This window comes from Echeneis naucrates, chromosome 7, assembly GCF_900963305.1.
Source record: "Echeneis naucrates chromosome 7, fEcheNa1.1, whole genome shotgun sequence".
NCBI lineage: Eukaryota > Metazoa > Chordata > Actinopteri > Carangiformes > Echeneidae > Echeneis > Echeneis naucrates.
Genome location: NC_042517.1, coordinates 18,479,138 through 18,502,062, shown reverse-complemented (window position 1 = coordinate 18,502,062; position 22,925 = coordinate 18,479,138). Strand labels below are relative to the sequence as shown.

Here is a 22,925-nt window from a genome sequence, read left to right as displayed (position 1 = left end):
TCTATTTTTTCAAAATCATCAGATCGCACCAGAGAGGAAGTCAGATACAGTTTCAACTTAAACCTCCGTCACCTTTCAAAATAAGACGGCCTACTTACCTACCTAATAGCCTACTTACCCATGGTGGAATCCGTTTATCGCGGGCTCGATCTCGCGAAACTGTGATATCGCGCGATTACTGCTGGCTCGCAAGCCTCCGCTCCGCTGCCGTTACGCTCCCGGCGTGAACTGAAGCTGGATAGAGGACGGAGGTAAACTGTGGCGTAGCCGTTCCGCGGCGGTTCCGCTCCCGGTGGAAATCCCCAGTAAGTCGCCTGACATTAATGTTTCCTGGATAAATGGAAAAGCGCATTTGAGGAAAAATGTGACCCGTCAAAAAATTTACCAGGAAAGTGATAAATGTGAACATTTTAAGTTTGGTGTGTTTCATTCGCATTAGTATTTTGTTGGGGAGATGGAAGAAGGTTGGGTTTGAATGCCCCCATTCACCCAAAGAGCGTTACACAGGGACGCGACTCCGCATAACGAACCAAAGCTAATTGTTACGATGTATAGTCACCAATTTATTTTATTTGAGGCTTTTGTGGCTTATAATTAACGAAAAAATAATGCAGGTCTCTGTTTATTCAGGTGTTTACATTTGAAATCCTGAAGTGACATGTAAGTCAAATGCTGAAAAAGAAACGTCCTGTGGTTGGACCGAAAACAGCCAGGTGAGCTAACTTTAATATGTTTTTCCTGCGCTAGAGGGCAGCATGACACTGATCGGGGATGTGGGACACAGTCACTTTTATGGCGAACACAAAGCTACAAAGTACAGAGCTTCTCAGTTATTTTCTGTCACGCCCCCCCAGGAAGAAGAAAATATTCGCCCCCCCCCCCCCCCCCACTCTCCGCCGCGACTATAAGTAGTATAATTTGTCTATAAAATAGTTATAAGTACACCTCTGCAGAACTTTGTATTCTTATTATCATTAAAGAAAACAAAATATAGATGAACTTACAACAAATAATAACTTTATTAACATTGTTATTTAGTCTGTACCGGTGCATAAAAACCGTAATAATACGCTTGACTATGAGAGCGCCATCTACTGTAGTGGAGGTGCAATTACATTTTAATCTAGTAAGGCAAAAAAAATAAAATGTTCCGCGAGGTCACACAAGCCCCACCTGGCATTTGATACTTGATAATACACAAACAGCAAATTGCGTCACAATAGACAACACAAGACCGGGATATTCTAGGAGCAATTTCGCGGCCCGGCTAGCTCAGTCGGTAGAGCATGAGACTCTTAATCTCAGGGTCGTGGGTTCGAGCCCCACGTTGGGCGCACAATTTTTTTTAAATAACTTTTTCCCCTTCCGTTGACAACAGCCTTAAAACACATTGCGCAGGGCATGGGACCACATTTACAAAGACACATGAAACAACAAATCTCTTACGATCGAACACAGCAGGTTTTACTGTTGTGCTTAACCGTGAGAGCTTATAGAAAATGACTGCATTATATAAAACTACGATATATTGGTGCTGTATCGGGCTACATCACAGTAAATGCATTCTGTCACTCTTTTTCTAGGTCACATTGAACATTTTGTGTCACGTTTGCACACATCTATGCACAAGTAACAGATAATAATTTTAAGTATAACACAGTTTCCCTTGGACATGAAATTTCGAGTTAAAGACGTGTGATTAACCCTAACCCTGCAATAAATTGTATTTATTGCAGGGTTAGGACGTGAGGGAATTAATTACATTTTATGTGTTCTCCAGTTTTTCATGATTGAGCTTATTACTGTCTGCCAATGTGCTGTAAAACTTAAAAGGATGAGAAAAAAAATTATGATCTACCCAGCTGTGTTTAATTATTGATGATAGTCATTGAAGCATTATTCCAACATCAAGGGACACACTACTAAAACAAAAATGTATTTTTTTTGTTTTTAATGTTTATGAGGGAGGACACAGTTACATGCATGCTTTATCTGGTTTAATTATACATGCATAATGTGTATTTGGTGAACCGTCACTAGGTCCTCATCCATTAAGGTTTAAATAATAATATCTTGCATCAAAAGGAATGGATAGCTCAAAATTATACATGCTATATATATATATATATATATATATATATATATATATATCTATATAGCATGTATAATCTGATCAAAAGGAATGGATAGCTCAAAATTCTACATGCTATATATATATATGTATATATATATATATATATATATATATACAGATAGATAGCATGTATAATCTGATCTCCTTTTTTTTTAATTTTTTTTCCAGACTGAATTGCTAAACAAGTTGAAGAGCTATAGTCTGTCCTTTCTCTGGCTCAGAGGGAGGGAGGGAGGAGTTTAAACAAAGGCCCACTCGACATCAAAAAATGGAGGCTTGTGCAGAGAAGCCATGGTGTCCTGCTCCTCATACTACATGCTGCCTTATCTACTCCTAAAGCCTTCAAATAGGACAGCTACTGCTAGAATCTACACCTGGAAGCGTCAAAACATTATCTTATGGGGTTTGTATGTCAAAAATACTCATATTAATCATGTTATGTTGTGGTTTTGGGCCTAGCTCTGTGCTTATTTTTCTTCCCCTCTCTTTGACACTCTCAGTGCTGCCCCTGCCTGCACTGAACAAAGATAATTACTCAGGAAACATTTCGGCCAATCAGGTGCAGCCTTGTATCTTGCTTGAGCGGAAAGCGACCAGTCAGGATCTGGCTAACATCACTGGGGCCTGATCGCCTTGCCTGAAGAGCGGAGCCTTCCCCGGCTGAGGGCTGAGAGTGTCCTCCATGTTTTATAAGTGTTGACATAACAGTGTGTCAGGCAGCCATGCATCCACAGAGGTAAGCTCTGTCTTTTTTATCTCAACTCTCTGATAACAACATGGCTTCCTTCTTGTTGTTGTGGTGACTGTTAGTTTCTCATGATGAACGTGCACACCTTAAAATCAGTTTAGTGTGCAGTAGGAGGAGCTGGGGTGGATTGGAGGCCTTGCCAGGCCTCTCTGCTCCACAGTGCTGAGCAGGAGGGTGGGGGGTTGGGTAACGACTCTCACCCTTGCTCTCTCTCTGTGTCTCAGGGTCACATGGGTGCCCCAGACAACCAGGCTGCCATACAAGAGGCAGAGTGGACCATGGCAAATCCTTTTCCCTTTTTATAATGCAAAAGAGAACTAGATTTAAAAATGGCACCCACATCTCCTCTCTGTTGTGGCAGTCTTGTGTTGTAGCCTGGCAGAGAAAGAATGGGGGATGGTCAGTGGTGGAGGAGGGGGGTATTATGTACTCTTTGTAAGTAGATTGGCTCTCTGCTGTTTCCTTGTCTGTCATGCCAGGCCAGGGAATAGATGTGTGTGTGTGTGTGTGTGTGTGTGTGTGTGTGTGTGTGTGTTTGGGGGGGTGACAGATGCAGTTATTAGGAGAATAGGGAGTGCAGGATGTTCGTGAATACTGGTTCTGTCAAATATATTTTCCATATTGAGGTAAACTTTAAACTGTCAACTTTACTTCAATAAAAATAAAAAAAAAAAACTGTACAGAGGCCGGACTTCCTACGTGCCAAGTTTTTTTTGTCATGTGCAGTCCTGTCCCAACCCTTCTAGTTTAACCATAAGAAATAAGATACTGAGAGACAGGACACCACTGTTTACAGCCACAGGCCCAAAGTTTACTTCTTAACTCCACAGCAGTATTTTAAAACTGCTTCTTTCACTCACTGGGGCCATTTTGTGATTAGAGAGGAAGAGATATAAGTTTCTCCTCACAGGTCAAACAACAAGACAGAGGAACAACACAAGAATTTCAGGTTTTTGAATAATGTCTACATGTATGCAGGTAAACGTCTGACAGTATTTGAAAGACTTAACAGAGCACTGTATCTAACCTTCATCTGATTGTTAGCTCGGTCTTTTCTTTTCTCTTCTAGTATTGTAGGGTTTTCCTGTTTTAACATGTAAATAGAAACGTCACTGATCCATCACATAGAAAATATAATTTGCATAGAAAACTGGTTTTGTGTATGTTGTTTTCAAGTTAAGAAATTGATTAAAACAATTATAGATATTTTTTAGGGTTGATAAAAATCACAAAGTGTTTGAAAACTGATGGTTGTTGCTTCAAATTTTGAGTCAAAATAGACAGACTATAAATATTTTTAATTATGATGTTAAGTCTGTGCATTGTATGGTCAAGATAAAGACATGTTTTGTTTCTTCTCGTAGCTTGGTATGTTTAATATTTCAGACAGAGAATACCAACGGCCTAATCTGTGTTTCAATTTAAAAACCAAAAGGTAAAATCTGCTACTCAAAAGACATAAGACCGTGGTTCTTAAGTAGGAAAAGGTGATGTATGTCTCATCTTGAGAGTGAGAGTTTTTATTCAAAATGATACGGTGTTGTGCACAAATCTTCTGGGCCTCTTTCGGAGCTAGTACATGAAGTCTGTGACCAGGATGGACAAAAATGAATACCACAACCATTGTGTTATAAATCACAACCACAAATATTATCCCCCTGAAGGCCTTTTTCAAATCCCCTTTGACTTATACTGTCTTCATCAAGAAGGCCAAAGTATATATCGAAGGAAAATAAACCATCTAATGCAGTGGGAAATCTCTGCATTGCAGCAAAAATGCATTTTAGAAGGACAAGGGGAGTCTGCACACTGTGATCCGTGTGGCATAGAACAGCCAACCAATAATGTTCCACCCTGTTGGCCCTCCAGCCAATTGCAGCTGCAGTTGAGGTTAAAGATTGACAATCAGAGGGAGAGCAGCACGGAGAGCAAGGGCCTTCTGGAAAATTCCACAGCCATCTTTGATTCACCCTTTACAGCTTTATATAAAATTCAGGTCAAATCTTTCTTTCATACAGGATATTCTGTGCAAAGTAGCATAGCTTTTAATTTATCTATTATGTGTCGTGAGTCATAGTGAAACAAGCATGTGACTCGTGTTTTAATTTTTATTATTAAATTAGTAAATTAAATGTAGATAAGAAACTGGTAACTTGTAGTTTCATTTTGATATTCACGGGAATAGCAAAACGTGACACTATGCATTTCTTCATTTGTGCGCATGTGGTTGTTCTGGTGAAAGCTGATTAGGTCTCGTCATTTTACAAAACCTAATAATCTTTCAGGGGTTTTGTGTAGCAGGGTGAGTAGGATGTTTTCTGGTCAATTGTATTAATCTTAAGTGTTTTGACTCAGTTCCTGTCTGAGGAGCACAGTATCACATTTAAGTGGAATGTTTTTTGTTTTTTTTTTTCTGGGTTGCCATAAAAAGTGCCTTTTTATTCAGACGTTTGTCTTTTTGATGTGCAGAATCTGTAATATTTTACTCATAGCATTTCTGGGATCTACATGTGATTTCACAGCATTGTTCTCCTTGAAAATGAAAAAATGAAATCTAATTATTCTATGCCAGTAGTATTCACAGTGAAGGAGGGAAGCCAAGATCAAGACATAAAAAAAGAGAGCATGAGAGAGAGAGAGAGAGAGAGAGAGAGAGAGAGAGAGAGAGAGAGAGAAATGAGTGCTTCATGTTTTGCTGGATTTTCTCATGTCTCCCTCTCTGTGTTTATCTCTCCTATATATATATCTGTGATTCACCATCAAGTTTTTGTTTTGACACGTTCATGTGTGAGGTTTTTTTTTTTTTTTTTTTTTTTGTGTGTATGTTTTGTTTTTGTTTTTTTTTTTTTTTAATATTGGGCTGTAATCTCCACACATCTTTCTAGTCCTTTTGCATGGATGTGCCAGTGCCTGAGTCTCAGCCACGGAGTGGGGGATGGGGGAGAGGGGGGAGGGGAGCAATCTGTGGCCTCCATTTTCTGTGACGAGAGAGCCCTGCTCGTCTCTCACAGGAGTGGAATCTAAAGGCACTGCCTCAGTGTTGTCTCCTTTTGTCCGTCAGGTACCACTTGCAGAGGGGGATACTGTCAATGTTTTCTTGAACCTGGGTCTTTCTGGAATATACCCCAGAATCTGCTGAGGATTTATTTGCCTAACTCTCCTTGTGTGATGGATCATAGCTCCTGATCTAAGAATGCCCTTTGGATCAGCACACTTTTTTCACTACTGGTCATCTTGTCTTTCTGGTAGTTGCAGCAGTATTAAGTGACGTATATAATACAAGGTTGTGGCACTTTGTTCAGCAGCCCTGGGCTGGTTCTTCTTTTTTTTTCCCTTCGTGGCTGTGGTACACGTAGCAGAGCGACTTGGCTAACGATTTCTTATTTTCATGTGGGCCTCGTTTGTTCACTCAGTCCGGAACAGGAAGGCCCTGGAGGGGTTGGGTGTGTGTGTGTGTGTGTGTGTGTGTGTGTGTGTGTGTGTGAGAGAGAGAGAGAGAGAGAGAGTCAGACCGTTGGCAGGCTGAAACAAGATACCCATGTGTCATATTTTTAAAGAAACTCTACTCAATCCATGTTGGTCATTTTTCAGACACCACAAGTTTATGATGCATTAGTTATCACAGCCAACAGCTGTCCGTAATGAGCAATTTTAATGTTTGAAAGAACAAAGAATTTATTCAGAAAAGTCCTGATGGTTGTGAGGAGTAGTATTGGCATTGTAGTAAAACAGTATTTATTTATTTATTTATTTTTTGGTTGGTATAAATAAGATCTTTAAAGCTGACGTGACAGTGTTGGGTTCGTTGTAAGTGATTCACTCAAACCTTCGGGATATTTATAGCAGCATTCATATGCCAGTGAACTGAAATTTGATCAACTTTATGTAAAATTGTGCTATAAAGGTGGAAGAGCGGATAGGAGAAAAATTCCTGTATTATCTGAGGAGAGGGAAAAAACTCCTATACCACAAATGTGGTTGACCTTTGAGCTGCAGCCTGTAAAGCCCTCATCCAAGTTGGAAACCAGATCTGCAGCCAAAGCTATGAACTGGTTAAGTGTGTGACCTGTCAGGGGTCCTCACAAGGGTTTCCTCCTTGGGGCTTGTGAATAGAAGCTACATCTTTAGAACAAGGCCTTCTGTGGCTTTAACAAAGGACAAGCTGAACACTCAAAGACCTTGTCGCAAGACCCCCTTTACTCCAGTGCTTTTTTCCTGCAGAGGAAATCAGATGAGTGCAGTCTTTGGGACTACGGAAATCAGGCTCTTCCAGTGCTAGATGTCTGTGTTGTGAAAAGCATGTTTCTTAGCTTTTGCAGTGATTCATAATCTATTGATGAGTCACTGTATGGATCTGTGATATTAATATTGGCCTGTTTACATCAGGTTGGAAACAGCAGAAAATATGGCCTATGTTTAGAGTTGTGATTTGAGAAATATGTCTTATCTATTGCACCTCCCCATTTATTTGAATATGTCCGCAATATAATGTGTGACAGTGATTGTGATATTGATAAGCAGAGATTTTGAAACATATACGTGATGAAGATTTAAGCCAAAGGTGTATAGAAAGAGCCTGTTTTGAAACTAATTAGACGGTTCTCTTGCTATTGGTTTCCAAGAATGGGCCCAAATCCTTTCAGTGTTGTTACCAAAGGGGCTGAGAGGAGACAGGCAGATACACTGCTAATTGCCAGGAGACTCTGTCCCTGCAGTAATTCGGACCAATTCCCTTTGAGTTTCCTGTGGGACTGTTCACCATTTGTCATAAACGAAGCACAGAGTAAAGATCAGGACCTAGTAGGATTAAAACTGCAATGGCTAAGTGTTGTGACGGAGTGAGGTGCAGGGCAATGTCCACTAAATTGCCCTATGTGTCGCTGTGAATATCAACTTGTGCTTAGCAGAGAGGAGCGTTGCCATGGCGATTGTTCCCATCCTCTCTCGGAACATAAAGAACATAGTCAGACTCATTTGTCACTGATACTATTGAAAGGATGTGAACTCTGTGCTACAATGTCAGAGATGTGCTGAAATCCAGTAAAAACAATATCAGTGGAAATCTGCAGAATCCCAGCTGACAGTACCACTGGGACCTCGGTGCCTTCAGTGGTGTTCCACTTGTTTACTCTTATGCTGTTGTGGTTTCTGAACAGCCATTCTGACTTGTGTTTCTGTGTGCTCTTGCTCGGTGCTCTGCAGTCTGGCTGAGGAGGAGATAAAGACAGAGTCTGATGTGGTAGAGGGAATGGATGCGTCCTTGCGATCCAAAGGTAAGTCGCTAAGGCCGCGTACCTTGCATTAAAAAGTCAGATGTTTGAGGCGACTTGGTTTCACGGAACGTAGAGGTTTTTTACTGTAAATTTTGAGGAGGATAGTGCAACACCTTCATAGCTGGTCTCTGAGGAGCACAGAAAGAATCCATACCAGGCTTCCTGCTTATTTATGTCAAGTATCAACACATGGTCTAGTTAGTTGTGATGGCCATTTGTTATCAGCAACTACGCATTATGCATAAGCAAAATTTTCTGTAATTAGCTGACAGTTTAGTCAGCAGTAAAAATGTATATGTTCATGATCATGCAATAGTAGAAAAACCGACCACCATATAGAGTATGTATGTAGTATATAGAGAATTGAAATATTTAAATTTGCACGTCATTACTGGCTTTTTCACTTTCATCAGGAATGATGTGATTAACACATGATGGCTTTTGATGTTTTATCTTGTCTTTTTGTCTTCTTGATTTATTCTAAGAACAGTTTGAATAACTTCAACAGAAATATAGTCCTTTAATCTTCCTCAGCCTCTGTAATTTGTTGGTTTCAACTATGATAAACAATACAAGCCTTAATGGTGGTGTGTGATGACCTGATTGTCTTTTTGTGTCCAGTCCCTGATCCACCAGGGTCAGCAGAGCGATCAGTGGCACCACAGAAAAGAAAGGTGTCAAGTCCCACCCATTCTTCGAATGGACACTCTCCCTCAGACACCTCCCCAAGCCCACTCAAGAAAAAGAAGAAGCCTGGGGCTGTCAACTGTAACAATAAAGACCAGGTAAGGATTCAGGTTTAGTCAAAATCTGGTCAGTTCTCACAGGCTGAGCATTATGCCACTGGGGAGGGTGAATGTTGGTGTACACACATCACACCTTTCACATCACAAAACAGAATTGACTCAACAAGAAAACCAACAAATCATAAAAAAATGCTTTTTGAAAGTAATAAATATTTGGGTAATTCTACTGCTTGAAGAATAACACTAACTGAAATTTTAAATAACTAACAACAATTCAGGATATGTTGCAACACGAGGTGGAAAAGCTGTGTGCTGTGTGTGCCTGTGAGAACTTGTCAATTTTGATAGTATGTTGTAGTGCACTGTAATTGGGCCAACATATGTAGGTGTGGCATCCTGTGCAAGTTGTAGACACAGTCATATTAGCAGGGCCAAATAAAATTTGCTTTTGTTTTTTCAGTAATGTAATTTTGATGACTTGGCCATTTATGTAATTTAAATGGTCATTTATGTCCAATTATTTTGTTGTTTAGATGCAATGCATTTTGTAGCTACATGGCTCTGATGCAGATTATCTGAATATTATGCGCTTGCCAAATTAATGAAGTGCTGAGTGAGTCCCCCTGTTCCTCTAGCCCCACTTTGACCTTGCATGATGTTACATGATCCAAGTCTTTTTTGACTTGAGTATAGTTTATGCCTTTTTTAATAGGCTTTGAACACAAGTGAAGCTCAACACTACAGATAGATCAACATCAAAAACGTGTTTGGTGGAAACTGAAGTTAATTTCGACTGTGAAACACCATCACACTGAGCTGTGAAATCAGATTCACTAGCTTTTATTTATGATTAATGTAGCATCAACAATGTGCCCCTTCCCCAGGTACTTATCAGAGGATCGTGTTGAACATTGTGACTACATTCAATTGAAAGATGAGCCACACTTTAGGCCACACCATACAACCTGTTGGGTTGGTTTTGTTTGACTGAAGCCACCACATGACTAGCTCTGTAGAAATACTACACAAAAGGAAATGTGACTGAATACACCCTTGTGCAAGATCACTAAAATGTTAAAGAAGAGATTGTATTGTTTCTGTAGAGTATTTGCTCCTATGTGTGATTAAAATAAACCCAATAAATGCCCATAGTACAACTTTAGTACAAAGAAAACACAACACATTTGATCAGACTTTTTGGTTCAGACCATCTGCATGGCCAATATCATGAAGTAGGTAATGCAACAGCAACTTGAACAAGTTTGAGTTAAGTTTGTTTTTGTAGGCGAAGCACTGATCGAAAAGATGACTTGATACAAGTGAAGCTTTTAAAAAATGTCAATATAATTAAACTCACACAAAAGTTTTTAAAGCAGAAAAAGTGAAAACTATCACCTGGCCAAGTGAGGCCTGTTGTTCTACCCTATTTTATGCATAGGTTAGAACAACAAAACTCCTCCAGCTAAGAGCAGATGTAAAGAATTATCTGGTAAGAAAGGCTGAAGAAACATCTGTTCCCTGATATTTGCATGGCAGGATTCATCCACACCCAACAGAATCCAGTCTGTTATCATATATAAAAGCACAAGCACAAAGTACAAAATAATAAAATTTTATATGCAGTTTGAAATGATTGCTTTTATTTTTAAGATAATGTGAGTAATGGATAAAGGGTCTATAGACTCTTATTGCAGCGGGTTCTTTAATAATATAAGAAGCCAAGCAAGATTTATTAAACGTTTTAGAGACATTGACAAGGGTGTACTATTTGGTAAGCACTGATTGATTTATAACATAAAAAAAACAAACAAAAAAACACTATTTTTGGTTCATTGCCTTTATTGCTTCTCACCCTGCTTATCCCAACTGACTGCTGCCTTGTTTCTGTTGCACTGCACCTTTTTTGTGTTCCTGCGTGTTTTTTTGAAACCTGCCCCCCTGTTTCTCTTGCCTGCATTTCAGTCAGAGCTAAGACATGGTCCCTTTTACTATATGAAGCAGCCAGCACTCACCACAGACCCTGTTGATGTTGTACCGCAGGACGGCAGGAATGACTTCTACTGCTGGCTGTGCCACCGCGAGGGCCAGGTGCTCTGCTGTGAGCTCTGCCCCAGGGTGTACCACGCCAAGTGCCTCAAACTACCAGCCGAGCCCGAGGGCGACTGGTTCTGTCCCGAGTGTGAGGTATCTTGCTGAAGATGTGTGTGTTTGTGTGGGTGCACACAAATGATCGTGGCACTCAAGGCACAATCTTACCTGCTTGATATTAGGGGTGTCACATTATGTGCCAATAGGGGCTTCAGCCTGGGAGGAGGAACGAATGAGTGAAATCACTCACTGTGACGTTAATCCAAAACCCTCCTGGCCCTCCAAGACACATGGTGTGGCACTACTGCAAGCATAACTGATCACGAGATCTTAGAGCATTAAAGCTTTAATGAACTTCTTACATCTTTGGAAAATACACTTTCTTAATTGGTACTATTGGGAATTTCTAACATTTGTACAATTTAAATCAAAAGACAGCAGATACCATGGACCCCACAAGCTAAATGTAAAATTTATATGAATGTCAGTGTTCAGACCTTTTAATTTATCCTTGTTACTTATGTTTCCATTCATGTCATCAATAATTTTTTTTTTTTGCTGTTGCAGAAAATAACAGTTGCTGAATGCATTGAAACCCAGAGCAAGGCCATGACAATGCTATCAATAGACCAACTGTCCTACTTGCTCAAATTTGCACTCCAAAAGATAAAACAACCTGGGGTAAGATTGTGCAATCCATTTAATAATTATTTGAAAAATTTTATAAATAGGTGTTTTATTTGAGGTAACTGCAGGTATTGAACAGTCAAATAAGAGTCGAAAAAATCTGACGTTTTAATTAATGGGCTGTTTTCTCTTTGTGTGTATTTGCATAATCTGTGCAGACCGAGCCTTTTCAGAAACCTGTGTCTCTGGAACAGCACCCAGATTATGCAGAGTACATCTTCCATCCTATGGACCTGTGTACTTTAGAAAAAGTAATGTTATTTTTTTTAAATAAACTTTTTACAAAAAGTTTTCAAAACATAATGCAAAAAAAAAAAAAGTTTTACTTTTTTTTTTTTTTTTTTTAAACAGAATATCAAAAAGAAAATGTATGGCTGCACTGAGGCCTTTCTTGCTGATATGAAATGGATTTTACACAATTGCATCATCTATAATGGAGGTATGCGACTTTGGCTTATGACAGCAAGCGACATTTTCTCCTAAATGAAACCAAAAACATCAAGAAATATGAAGTTGGATTGTGATTTATATTCCAGGTAACCACAAACTAACAGCAACTGCAAAAGTCATTGTCAAGATTTGTGAACATGAGGTAAAGATGTTTTTCAAACTCAATGTTTAGAAACTGTCAATGTTTCTTATTTTTAAATTAAACGTTTCTTTCACTCAATATGTAATTTAGATGAACGAGATTGAAGTGTGTCCTGAGTGCTACCTGTCTTCATGCCAAAAAAGGGACAACTGGTTTTGTGAGCCATGTGTAGGTCTTTATGTCATCTTAGATAATGTTCTTATCTAATCTTACGGTGTAGAGGTATGTATCTCTAATTGTTTTTGGTCCTCAATAGAGTCAACCCCATCCCCTGGTCTGGGCAAAGTTAAAGGGCTTTCCTTTTTGGCCAGCAAAAGCACTTCGGGAAAAGGATGGGCAGGTAGATGCACGCTTCTTTGGGCAGCATGACAGGTGAGATTTACTTTGGAGCACACTGGAAGAAATTACTTCCTTGCATTTGAGCTGTTTGACCAAAAATCATTCTATTCTACTTGTAATTTGGTAAATGTTGTGTTGTATTGTTTGATGCAGGGCTTGGGTCCCCATCAACAATTGCTACCTCATGTCCAAAGAAATCCCTTTCTCAGTGAAAAAGACAAAGAGCATTTTCAACAGTGCCATGCAAGAGATGGAGGTCTATGTGGAAAACATTCGCAAGAAATTTGGGGTTTTCAACTATGCACCCTTCCGCACTCCGTACACACCCAACAACCAGCTACAAATGCTACTGGACCCCTCCAACCCAAGTGCAGGGACAGTGAAAACAGAAAAGCCAGACAAACTGCGCTTCAACTTTGATATAACAGCATCTCCTAAGATGGTCCTCAGCAAGAGTTCTACACCCAGTAGTATGAGTCGGAGGGTCTCCATGACAGACATGCCTCGGTCCCCAATGAGCACCACGTCTTCAGTTCACACAGGATCTGATGGGGAGCAGGACATGGAAAAGGCCAGCAGGAATCCCGCTTTCCATTACAGTACTGGGGAGGAATCAATGGACTGTTCTGGTAAATAAATACGTGGCTGTCAATTCAAAACTTTCATTATAACAATTTGAAAACAGTGATAGAAGTTGCGAGTAGTGATTAACCTAGAGCAAATTAGCACCAGCCTCTCAGTTCATGGTGTAGTTCAGCTTATTGTTGTCTAGTCTACAAATATAATGTTTTGCTCCACTTTGGTAAACATTGTAGGTCGAAGTCGGGAGTGGTTTTCACTGAAAAAGTTCTGAAAGACTTATGTATGTTACCTGCACAGCACCAAAAGTAGATAAAGCAGGACACTCGCAAGCACAGTTGAGTGCAGCCAGATGTGCACGGGTCAATAAGAGATGAACTGAATTCCAAATAAATGATGATGTTCTCCTGTAACTGCTGGATGTGTAAACAGACAATGTATCACTTTAAGGGTTAATAATTGTTCAGTATTGGGATGTTTGCTGTCTCCAAGTGGCTGGCTGGATTTTACCCGCAGTCTCTATTCAGTGAATCTAATTACCACATGAGGAGTGTTGGCAATTTTATCTGTGTATCGTAAAATAACTCAGGTGAACATTTTTTTTTTTATTGTAATTACAGCATCTCCAGTATCAGGAAAGATGGGTCCTACAGGCAGTGTAGCAGGCAGCCCAAAGCCCTTTACTCCTGGACTGGTGCCCAAGCAGGAGAGAACCACAGGCACAGGCGGCATCCTCAATCTAAACCTGGGTCAGTACCAACAGCTCAAACATATTATAGTGTAGTGTTTATGTTCCATTGTCATCATCATGGAATACAGATGCTCACTTTTTATGAAGTCCCAAGCATTTGAGCTAAAGTCCAAGTTAAGTCTGTTTGTAAAGATCATTGTGTCATCTGCTGAATAACATCCTGCCTGAATGGCTTAGACATGATAATGCAAGGAATGGTAAGGAAGGCGTCCCACTTAATGACTTGTGCAGTAAATGGGTGAAACATAACATATTTTTTAATAATAGAAAATAGAACAACTGGTGCATTAAACTTTAAATATTTTTTTCGCCACTTTTCTCTGTATTTTTTATGTAACAGAGTTTAAAGATAATTTTATCAGTATATTATATAGTATATTTATAAGTAAATTATGTGGTTCTTCCAGATCTGGCCAATGCCCCACCCCTCTACTTAGTTCGCTGCAACAAGTTCCAGTACCTTTTGAAATCCTGTTGATAGCTAACAGACACATAATCTCTTAGGGGGAGGTAACAAAAAAAACAAAACAAAACAAAACTCCTTGATTCTCAATTTCATGCCAAGTTTCAAGTCAGTAGTACGTGGCTTAGAGTTGAGTTCAGGTGACACATTCAGTTCCCAATTCATTTTGAGTCAGTCATCAGAGCACAGACTCTTGAGTAGAAGTAAAGAAAAGAATTTGCACTGAATTTGAACATTGATTCATTCTTTTTAGATCGAGTGAAAGCTGAAATGGATCTGAAGGAGCTGAGTGAGACTGTGCAGCAGCAGCAGCAACAACAGCAAGCATCAGCTGCTCTTCCTACTCCAAAGAAACATATCAGGAGCCTGGACAAGACTATTGAAAGTTGCAAGGCACAGCTTGGTACATCCAATAAGTACAATCATCATGTGCTATTTATCTGCAATATGAACTCTTATTGTTAATCCTGCATTATGTTGCTTCTTTGTAGTAACAACAACTGAAATTACATTTTACATTTTTTAGAGTGTTTCAGCTATGTGTGACATTAAAATGGCATTTTACAATAAGGATTTCTCTGAGTCCTTAGACCAGTTAAGTTATTTCATAGATTTAGTTAAATTAGATTATCTTTGAACACATTTTTGAAGTGGCGATAAATATACCTAAGAAAATGGGGCTGCTAAATATGTCGTATCTGACTGCTGTGGACTGACATTAGAGATGACAAACAGTTGTGATTGGCTGGCCCAAATAAAATGTCTTTATTTCACTCAATCTGACAAAAAGTTTTCCACTAATTTTAAAATATATAATGAGGAATGTGTGTTTCTCCATACAGGGATAGATGAGATTTCAGAAGATGTGTATAAAGGTGTGGAACACAGTGATTCTGAAGACTCAGAGAAATCTGACTCAAGTGACAGTGAGTACCTGAGTGACGAGGAGCACAAGCCAAAGAGCTCTGCCCAGGACGACAAAGACAAGGCAGAGAAAAAAAGGCTTAAAGCAAGCACCGACAGAGAGAACAAGGAGGGAGGAACGGGGACAGGGGATAAAGCCACCTCTGAACCCCCGCTCAAAGAAAAACAGGGTACCAATGGTCCAGATAGGGACCTCCAGGACAAGCCCAGGACACCCCAGTCTCAGACCCTCATGGACAAGCCCAAAGCCCCAGAGGAGGGCAGAACAGCTGCTGCTGCTGCCCCAGCAACTGAGCAAGACTCTGACTCTGAAAGGGAGCTGGTGATTGACCTGGGGGATGAACACGGAGGCCGGGACTCCAAGAGGGCGAGAAGAGAGCCCGGAGCATCTGCTCCAAAAACTGTCAAAGAGTCCAGTGCGGCCAAGATCGAAGGTGAGACCTTTTACATACTGTATCATCTTTCCTTTGATTCTCATGACAATATACAGTGTTCAAAATATTAATGTTCAAACATGGCTAACCCGATCAGTCACTGTTTTTGGTAGAAATTACATTACTACACCTACTGGTTAATTATTTGCCATGTAGTAGAGTCATAGAAAACCAACAGATCCAGCATTCACGATGTGCATGCTCCTGAGTCTGCGTAATTGAATAATTAACTGAAAGGATCATGTTCAAATTAGTAGCAGTGTGAGTTCAATTAGTAAGGTCATGCATTCTATGAAAAAACAGGTGTCAATCAGGTGGCCCTTATTTAAGGATGAGGCCAGCACATGTTATACATGCATTTCTCTGAAAACCTTAGAAAAATGGGTCAGTCCAGACTGTTCCGAAGAACTGCATACTTTGATTAAAATGTTGATTGGAGAGGAGAAGACGTATAAAGAAGTGCAGAAAATGATAGGCTGCTCGGCTAAAATGATTAAAAAGCAAAACCAGATAGACGTGGAAGAAAACGGAAGACTACCATTCAAATGGATCGAAGAATAGCCAATGATTAGCTCCAGGTTGATCAAAGACAGTCTGAAGTTACCAGTGAGTACTGTGACAATTTGACACCACTGGGGAAAAAAAAAGAAAGAGAGAAAGAAAAAAAAATATTTGCTGAAGAGGATGCAATTTGCCAAAGAACACATCGACTGGCCTAAATAAGAATTGAGTGGACTGATGAAAGTAAGATTGTTCTTTTTGGGTCCAAGGGTTGCAGACAGACAACACAAACACTGAATTCAAGCCACAGTACACTCTGAAGGCAGTGAAGCATGATGGTGCAAGCATCATGATATGGGGATGTTTCTCTTACAATAATTGGTCCTATTTACCGCATACCAGGGATCATGGATCAGTTTGCATATGTCAAAAAACTTGAAGAGGTCATGTTGCCTTACGCTGAAGAGGAAATGCCCCTGAAATCTTGAAATATGTGTCTCAACAAGACACACCAGTAAGCAAGCAGCATCTTAATTGCAGATGAACAAATTTTAAGTTATGGAGTGGCCAGCCCAATCCCTGGACATTAATCCCAAGGAATACTTGTGGGAGGACATCAAAAATTGTGTTTCTGAGATAAAACTGAAAAATGCAAAAGAAAGGTGGAATGTTGTCAAATCATACCTGTTCACAGGTGCCAGAAGTTGGTCGACTTCATGCAGATACTGTGGTTATACAACTAAATATTAGTTTAGTGGTTCAATAGAATGCTAAGTCCTAAAGAATTTTCAGTTTATAGAGTAAATATGTAAGTTTGTAAAGAAAAATGCAGACACTGCTATTATATAACAGCCAAATAGTCATTTTTCTTCACTTTCTGTGTAATCAAAAAATTTAATATTTTTGATTACATGTCCGTGTTCAGAATATAATGTGCAGTGTTCCCAATGCATGAAAATAAAAACTTCTATAAGGATTTTGAGCTTTATTCACGTTTTTAAACACCTGCTATTATTTTGAACACCATATGTCTTAATTAGAGGGACACTATGATGAAAAAGATGCTGTTTAAGAATACACACAAAGATGTGTATAGATGCGTATACCACTGTTATTCTTTAAAATATGCACTCATGGCGCGGTCTCAGCATTTCGATGTACAGTACATTCAACCTTTTTTTGAGAAAATTTCTTTCTTTCTTTTCTTTCTTTCTTTCTCTTTCTCAGAGGTTGAATATCCACTCTCAAAAACACAAAGTGCTTCCATCTCTGAAATTATGTGTTCTGCTAAATTTCCATATATGCAATTGATGGATGCATTCGTTCCTAAACTGAATTACATTTTTTTGTTAAATTATGTTCCGCGAGGACAAATAGATTAACAGATTTAAGTGTAGCTCTTCATTTAACTTCAGATTAAATGCGAATTCAGCAGGTATTGTTTCTCTGTGCAGGTAAAGCGCCTTCATCTGCTACAGCAACAGCACCGTCACGGGAGGCTGCTTCCAACCTGAAAGACTCCTTACAACCTGCCATCACAACAGCCCTCAACCTTGTTTCCACTGCAGCTTCGAGTCAGCCAAGTGCCACCACAACTACCAGCGGACCCACCAGTGCTCCATCTCCCGCCTCCACCTCCGTCTCTGCGGGCTCCCCAGCACCTGCAGCTGTAAAGAAACAGCGCCCTCTACTGCCCAAAGAAACATCTCAGGATGTGCAGCGGGCTGTCGTCTGGAATCCCACCAAGTTTCAGACGTCATCTCAGAAGTGGCATATGCAAAAGGTGCAGAGGCAGCAGCAGCAAGGAGAGCAGTCAGCCGCTCAAACCCAGGGCCAGACTCAGGGGCAAACACGCAGCCCCCAGCAGCTGCAGTCACAACAGCAGAACTCCTCCTCCAGTACCCGCTATCAGACCAGACAAGCAGTCAAAGGTATCATATCAGCATAGTCAGCCACCTGAGCACCAAGAGTTACATTAAGGGAAGAAATGTGTGGTATTAAATGTACTAATAGTTTCTCAATTTTATCTTTATTCCCTTAAGTGCAACAAAAAGAGCCATCCTCATCGTCAGCTGGCCAGGCCACATCTGGCAGCTCTTCGTCTTACATGTCAGGAGACTTACAGATCCCCATGGTCTCTGCTGACGTCGCTGCAGATATAGCCAAGTACACAAGCAAAGTAAGCTAAAATTCTCTGCTCCACGATTTAACACGAGGAAAAGACGTGATTATCTCTTTAGACCGAGTCATCTTGCATTGATAGCACCTACTGTAAGACAGAATGATTGAACTAATGTCACATGTAATTTGTTGAAACTTGCAGATTATGGACACAATAAAGGGGACAATGACTGAAATCTACAATGATCTTTCCAAGAGCACATCAGGAAACACAATTGCAGAGGTAGATACTGGTCAACACATGGTCATTATATTAATACAGGTCATTTAAGGGACCATAATCAATGTGTATTTTCACCACAGATTCGACGGTTAAGGATAGAGATTGAGAAGCTACAGTGGTTGCATCAACAAGAGTTGTCGGAGATGAAGCACAATCTTGGTTAGTTTCCTGCTTTCGGCATATGTTGTTGCACCTCAAACAAAATCAGTCGTGTGTGTCACATGATTCCAAGTGGTTGCTTTGTAGATGCAGTATGAGTCTCAGTGTTTATGTTTTCGTGGCCCAAACACAGAGCTGACGATGGCTGAGATGAGGCAGAGTCTGGAGCAGGAACGAGAACGTTTGGTGGCTGAGGTGAAAAAGCAGATGGAGTTAGAGAAGCAGCAGGCAGTCGATGAGACCAAAAAGAAACAGTGGTGTGCCAACTGCAGAAAGGAAGCCATTTTCTATTGCTGCTGGAATACCAGTTACTGTGACTACCCCTGCCAGCAAGCCCACTGGCCAGAGCACATGAAGTCCTGCACACAGTCAGGTAACATAAACCTCTTTATGAAGATGTGTGGTGTCTCCTCACTGAGTTTTCTTTTCTGTAATGTGTTGCTGTTACCAGCGAACTTCAGGTTTTGCAACTGGTTTCAACAAAAAACTGTGCCTATTTAAACTGAAGCTGCTCTTTGGCAAATTCTAAAATGATCTTGATTTAAAATAATAATAATAATAATAATATATATATGATTAGCATGAAAGCTTCCCCACTTCAGTGTTTTCAGTTATTGTTGCAGATGATGCTTCTAATGCTGAAATCAGTTTGACATGTAGTATATCAGGTGATGAGGTGATCTATCTGAACTACTACCACTGAACTACCACTTGTCTACCACAGAATATACACTAATTGGCCATTTTATCAGGCACATCTTGCTTGTACTGGTTTTCACCCTATTTTACTCCCGGAACCATCCTAATTCTTTGTGGCATAGATTCAAATAGATGTTGAAATAATTCCTCAGAAATTGTGCTGCATATTGACATGAGAGAATCATGCAGTTGCTGCAGTTTTTAAAATCTTGTACTTTCCAATTTTGGTGAGCCGATGTGAATTGTAGCGTCAGGTTCCTGTTCTTAGCTGACAGGAGTGGCAGCTGGACAGGTCTTCTGCTTCTGAAGCTTCTGAAGGTTCAAGGTCTTATGCTTTTGATATGCTCTTCTGTAACAAGTCGTTATTGTCACCTTTCTTTCAGCTCAAACCAGTATAGCTGTTCTCCTATGAACTGTGGCATCAACAAGACATTTTTGCAAAGAGAATTGGATGTTTCCTCTGTGGAGATGGTTGTGTGTGAAAATCTCAGAACAGCGGTTTCTGAAATATTCAAACCAACAACCACATTCATTGTCATTTAAATCGCCTTTCTTCTCCATTCTGATTCTGTTTGATCTTCAGCAGGTCTTCTTGACCAAGTCTATGTGAATTGAGTTGCTGCCATGTGATTGGTTGATTAGATATTTTTGTTAAGTATCTGAATGGGTCTAGATAATAAATAGATAGTAAGTGCACATATTATTTATAATTTATATTATCTGGCCATAGGATCAATGCTTCACCTGTCATAAACCAAATTTATATTGAAAATTGAAAATTATTGAACTATAATTTTTTTTTATTTTTTATATTACATAAAAAAACAGTGTCTGGCGCTGTTATTATATCTGACTATGTATTGGCCATACTGGTGGTTGCCTTTCAAACAAAGCGGTGCCGCTTGAATTAGAGAATTAGAGTTATTTTCTCTATACTTGTGTTATTCTGATGTTTAACTATGTTTTTTTTTTTCCAGATTGATTATTCATTCACATGTCAATATTTAAAGACAAAAAAATTGCATTTTATTGAGCGTTATTTTAAATATTCATCACAGGCAATTCCATCTCTACTTTGGTTATATTTTTGCTATTCAAATGTAAAATGAAAATCAAATCATTCCAGTGCGGCCTGTACTCCCTGTTCTGTCTGTACTTTGCAGTATTAAATATAAATAGGTTTCAGGGGATAAGAGAAAGACACATAAGGAGCTATGGAGTGTATGTGTTCTCATTTTATCTTTTGCTTTTCCTTTCAGCCACAGCATCGCAACAGGAGCCAGAGTCAGAGCCCTCCTCAGATCCTTCTTCAAAACCATCAGGTCACTCTCCTGCCACACAGACCCTGCCCCCAGGAGCAGGATCCATATCAGACAAAAGCAACTCTCCCACATATATGGACAAAAGTAAGGAGGGTGCAGCCGTCACTGTGACCTAGCTGCCATGCTACAGAAACTGTGGAAGACTTTGCGTGGCCGCCACTGGGCTTGTGGCGTCTGATGTCCGGCGTTGGACTTGGTGCTTGAAAGTCTGCACTTCCAAGATAAATCACTCCTGGTTTTGTTTGTTTGTTTGGTTGTTTTTTTTTTTTTTTTTTTTGTATTCCCACACATACGTATGATGCATTTTTGGTTCATTCCATTCAGTTCAATCAAATCTGTGTTTTGGACCATGTGAGAATAGTCTGCTTAGGGATGTAAAATGTGAGTCTATATGTTCTCATAACATAGTTTTGTTATAGCTCTGTTACCACTTTGTTTCCAGTCCGAGGAAGATTGTATCATCTCACAAAATATTTGCTACACTATCACTTTTAAATGCTGCTTTCAAGTACTTCACGGTGGTTGAAGTTTGCTTTCCATATCTCACAAAAAATATTGAGCAGTTGATATCCATTTGTCAAGTTGCCATCACAGGTATTTTGAATTATGCAAGTTTTTCTTTATTTTTCTAAAAACATGTCCTCTTAATGTCATCTGAGGTATTCTAAGTCAGTAGAAATGTTATGTCTTCAGCCATGTTCTCTTTATATCAATGGTGACATTTTCAGCTCATACCAGTTTTGTATTGTTGTTTCACATTGTATAAGCCTACATGAAAATATCCATGATTTATATATAAAAAAAAAAAAAAACAACTAAAAAACTAAACTGTACAAAGATTTTGTAAGAAGATAACGGAGCAATATTTATAGTGTTATATGTTTTTATAGTATGTTTATTGAAATCATATTTCTATGTGTTAAAAAAAAAGTTATTTGAAAATAAATTACTTCACATGAATGTCAGCACTGAGCGATGTCTCTGTTTAACTGGTTATCCAAAGCTGATGTAAATTCTGGTCAGACTGTCCAAGAAATGGGCAGGTATAAATAGAAACTGCATTTTTGGCTGGATATTCTTTCCTGTGAGCATGTATGTTTTGAGCTTGTGTCTCGTTCTTGTTTACATATTGTAAATACAATATATGGATTCGTGAAGCAAAAATAAAAATTGCTCTGATAAGCTTGGTCATCATTTTGATGTGTCCTCAAAGTGGTGAGTGTTGTTCCTCATTTCAAACTAAGTCAAGTGCTTTGGCCAAATATGTTGATGATGAAGATGGACAATAAATCACTCAGATTAAAACTGATGGTTACATTTTTTTTTTTATTTTATTTTATTTTTTTTTTCAATGTCTTCAAACAAGATGTCAGACTGCTTTTTGGTAGCTTCAGTGTAAATGACAGTTTGGTCTGAATCTGAAGAACAAATGAAACAGAGGGAGAGTCAGACATTTGCTTCTCTGAGCTTTATTTTGTTCACAGGCAAGTTTAAAATGCAGCTGCAGAGAATTCATTCAGAAAATTCCTACTGGCTTTTCCTGTCATTTCCTTGCTCTTTGCACTATATATATATATATATATATATATAACGCACAGAGCTAGGAAAGTTTGTCCAAACCTTTAGCCTGTACTGTGCATATATATATATATATGCACCATGCACATGTGATATGTAAGGCAGAGAAATAATGGCCTGTGCTGTAATACACTGCCATCTTGCGGACAGAAATGTCCAAATCCAAGACTACACCAATCATGATAGACTCAGTCGAGGACCTGGACCTGGACCTGGACTTGAGTGCAGACCAAAGAGAGTCAGTTTGTCGCTCTTACTGCCTTCTCTTCGTGTCCTCTGCAAACAAACACAGGTCATCGGAGCTGAATAATTGCTGTGTCGCTGAGTGATATCGGTGAAATGAATGCTTCTGTCAACATCGGGACCGACACGGAGGTGAAACCCCAGTAAAACCCATCCCTTAATTACGACTTTAATGCAGAAGCTTGGATCTGAGGGCAGGTAGTTACGGTCCCAGAATACGGGGTCGCAGATTTCAAACCTGCGCCATTATCCGTTTTGAAA

At 39.6% G+C, this 22,925-nt stretch overlaps 1 protein-coding gene and 1 non-coding gene across 2 annotated transcripts; both read left to right on the top strand.

The window, feature by feature from the left end:
- The first annotated feature begins 187 nt into the window (after positions 1-187).
- On the top strand, positions 188-21,690 carry LOC115045877 (protein kinase C-binding protein 1-like). Its single transcript, XM_029505826.1, has 23 exons — positions 188-305; positions 631-713; positions 2,303-2,537; positions 2,635-2,870; positions 8,085-8,155; positions 8,777-8,940; positions 10,864-11,085; positions 11,557-11,670; positions 11,835-11,927; positions 12,028-12,115; positions 12,213-12,268; positions 12,359-12,436; positions 12,525-12,640; positions 12,761-13,236; positions 13,807-13,935; positions 14,654-14,803; positions 15,243-15,758; positions 17,714-18,190; positions 18,302-18,438; positions 18,583-18,663; positions 18,744-18,822; positions 18,956-19,195; positions 20,781-21,690. The coding sequence occupies exons 4-23, from the start codon at positions 2,857-2,859 to the stop codon at positions 20,957-20,959; spliced, it is 3,480 nt and encodes a 1,159-aa protein (XP_029361686.1). The 5' UTR covers positions 188-305; positions 631-713; positions 2,303-2,537; positions 2,635-2,856; the 3' UTR covers positions 20,960-21,690.
- trnak-cuu (transfer RNA lysine (anticodon CUU)) lies at positions 1,262-1,334 on the top strand. The gene has a single exon. It is a non-coding gene; the product is annotated as a tRNA-Lys (tRNA).
- Positions 21,691-22,925: the final 1,235 nt, after the last annotated feature.

Coding starts and splice junctions, on each gene's coding strand:
- LOC115045877 (XM_029505826.1), top strand. Junction 11,086..11,556: donor GGTTCTGTCCCGAGTGTGAG/GTATCTTGCTGA, acceptor TTGCTGTTGCAG/AAAATAACAGTTGCTGAATG. Junction 12,641..12,760: donor TTCTTTGGGCAGCATGACAG/GTGAGATTTACT, acceptor TGTTTGATGCAG/GGCTTGGGTCCCCATCAACA.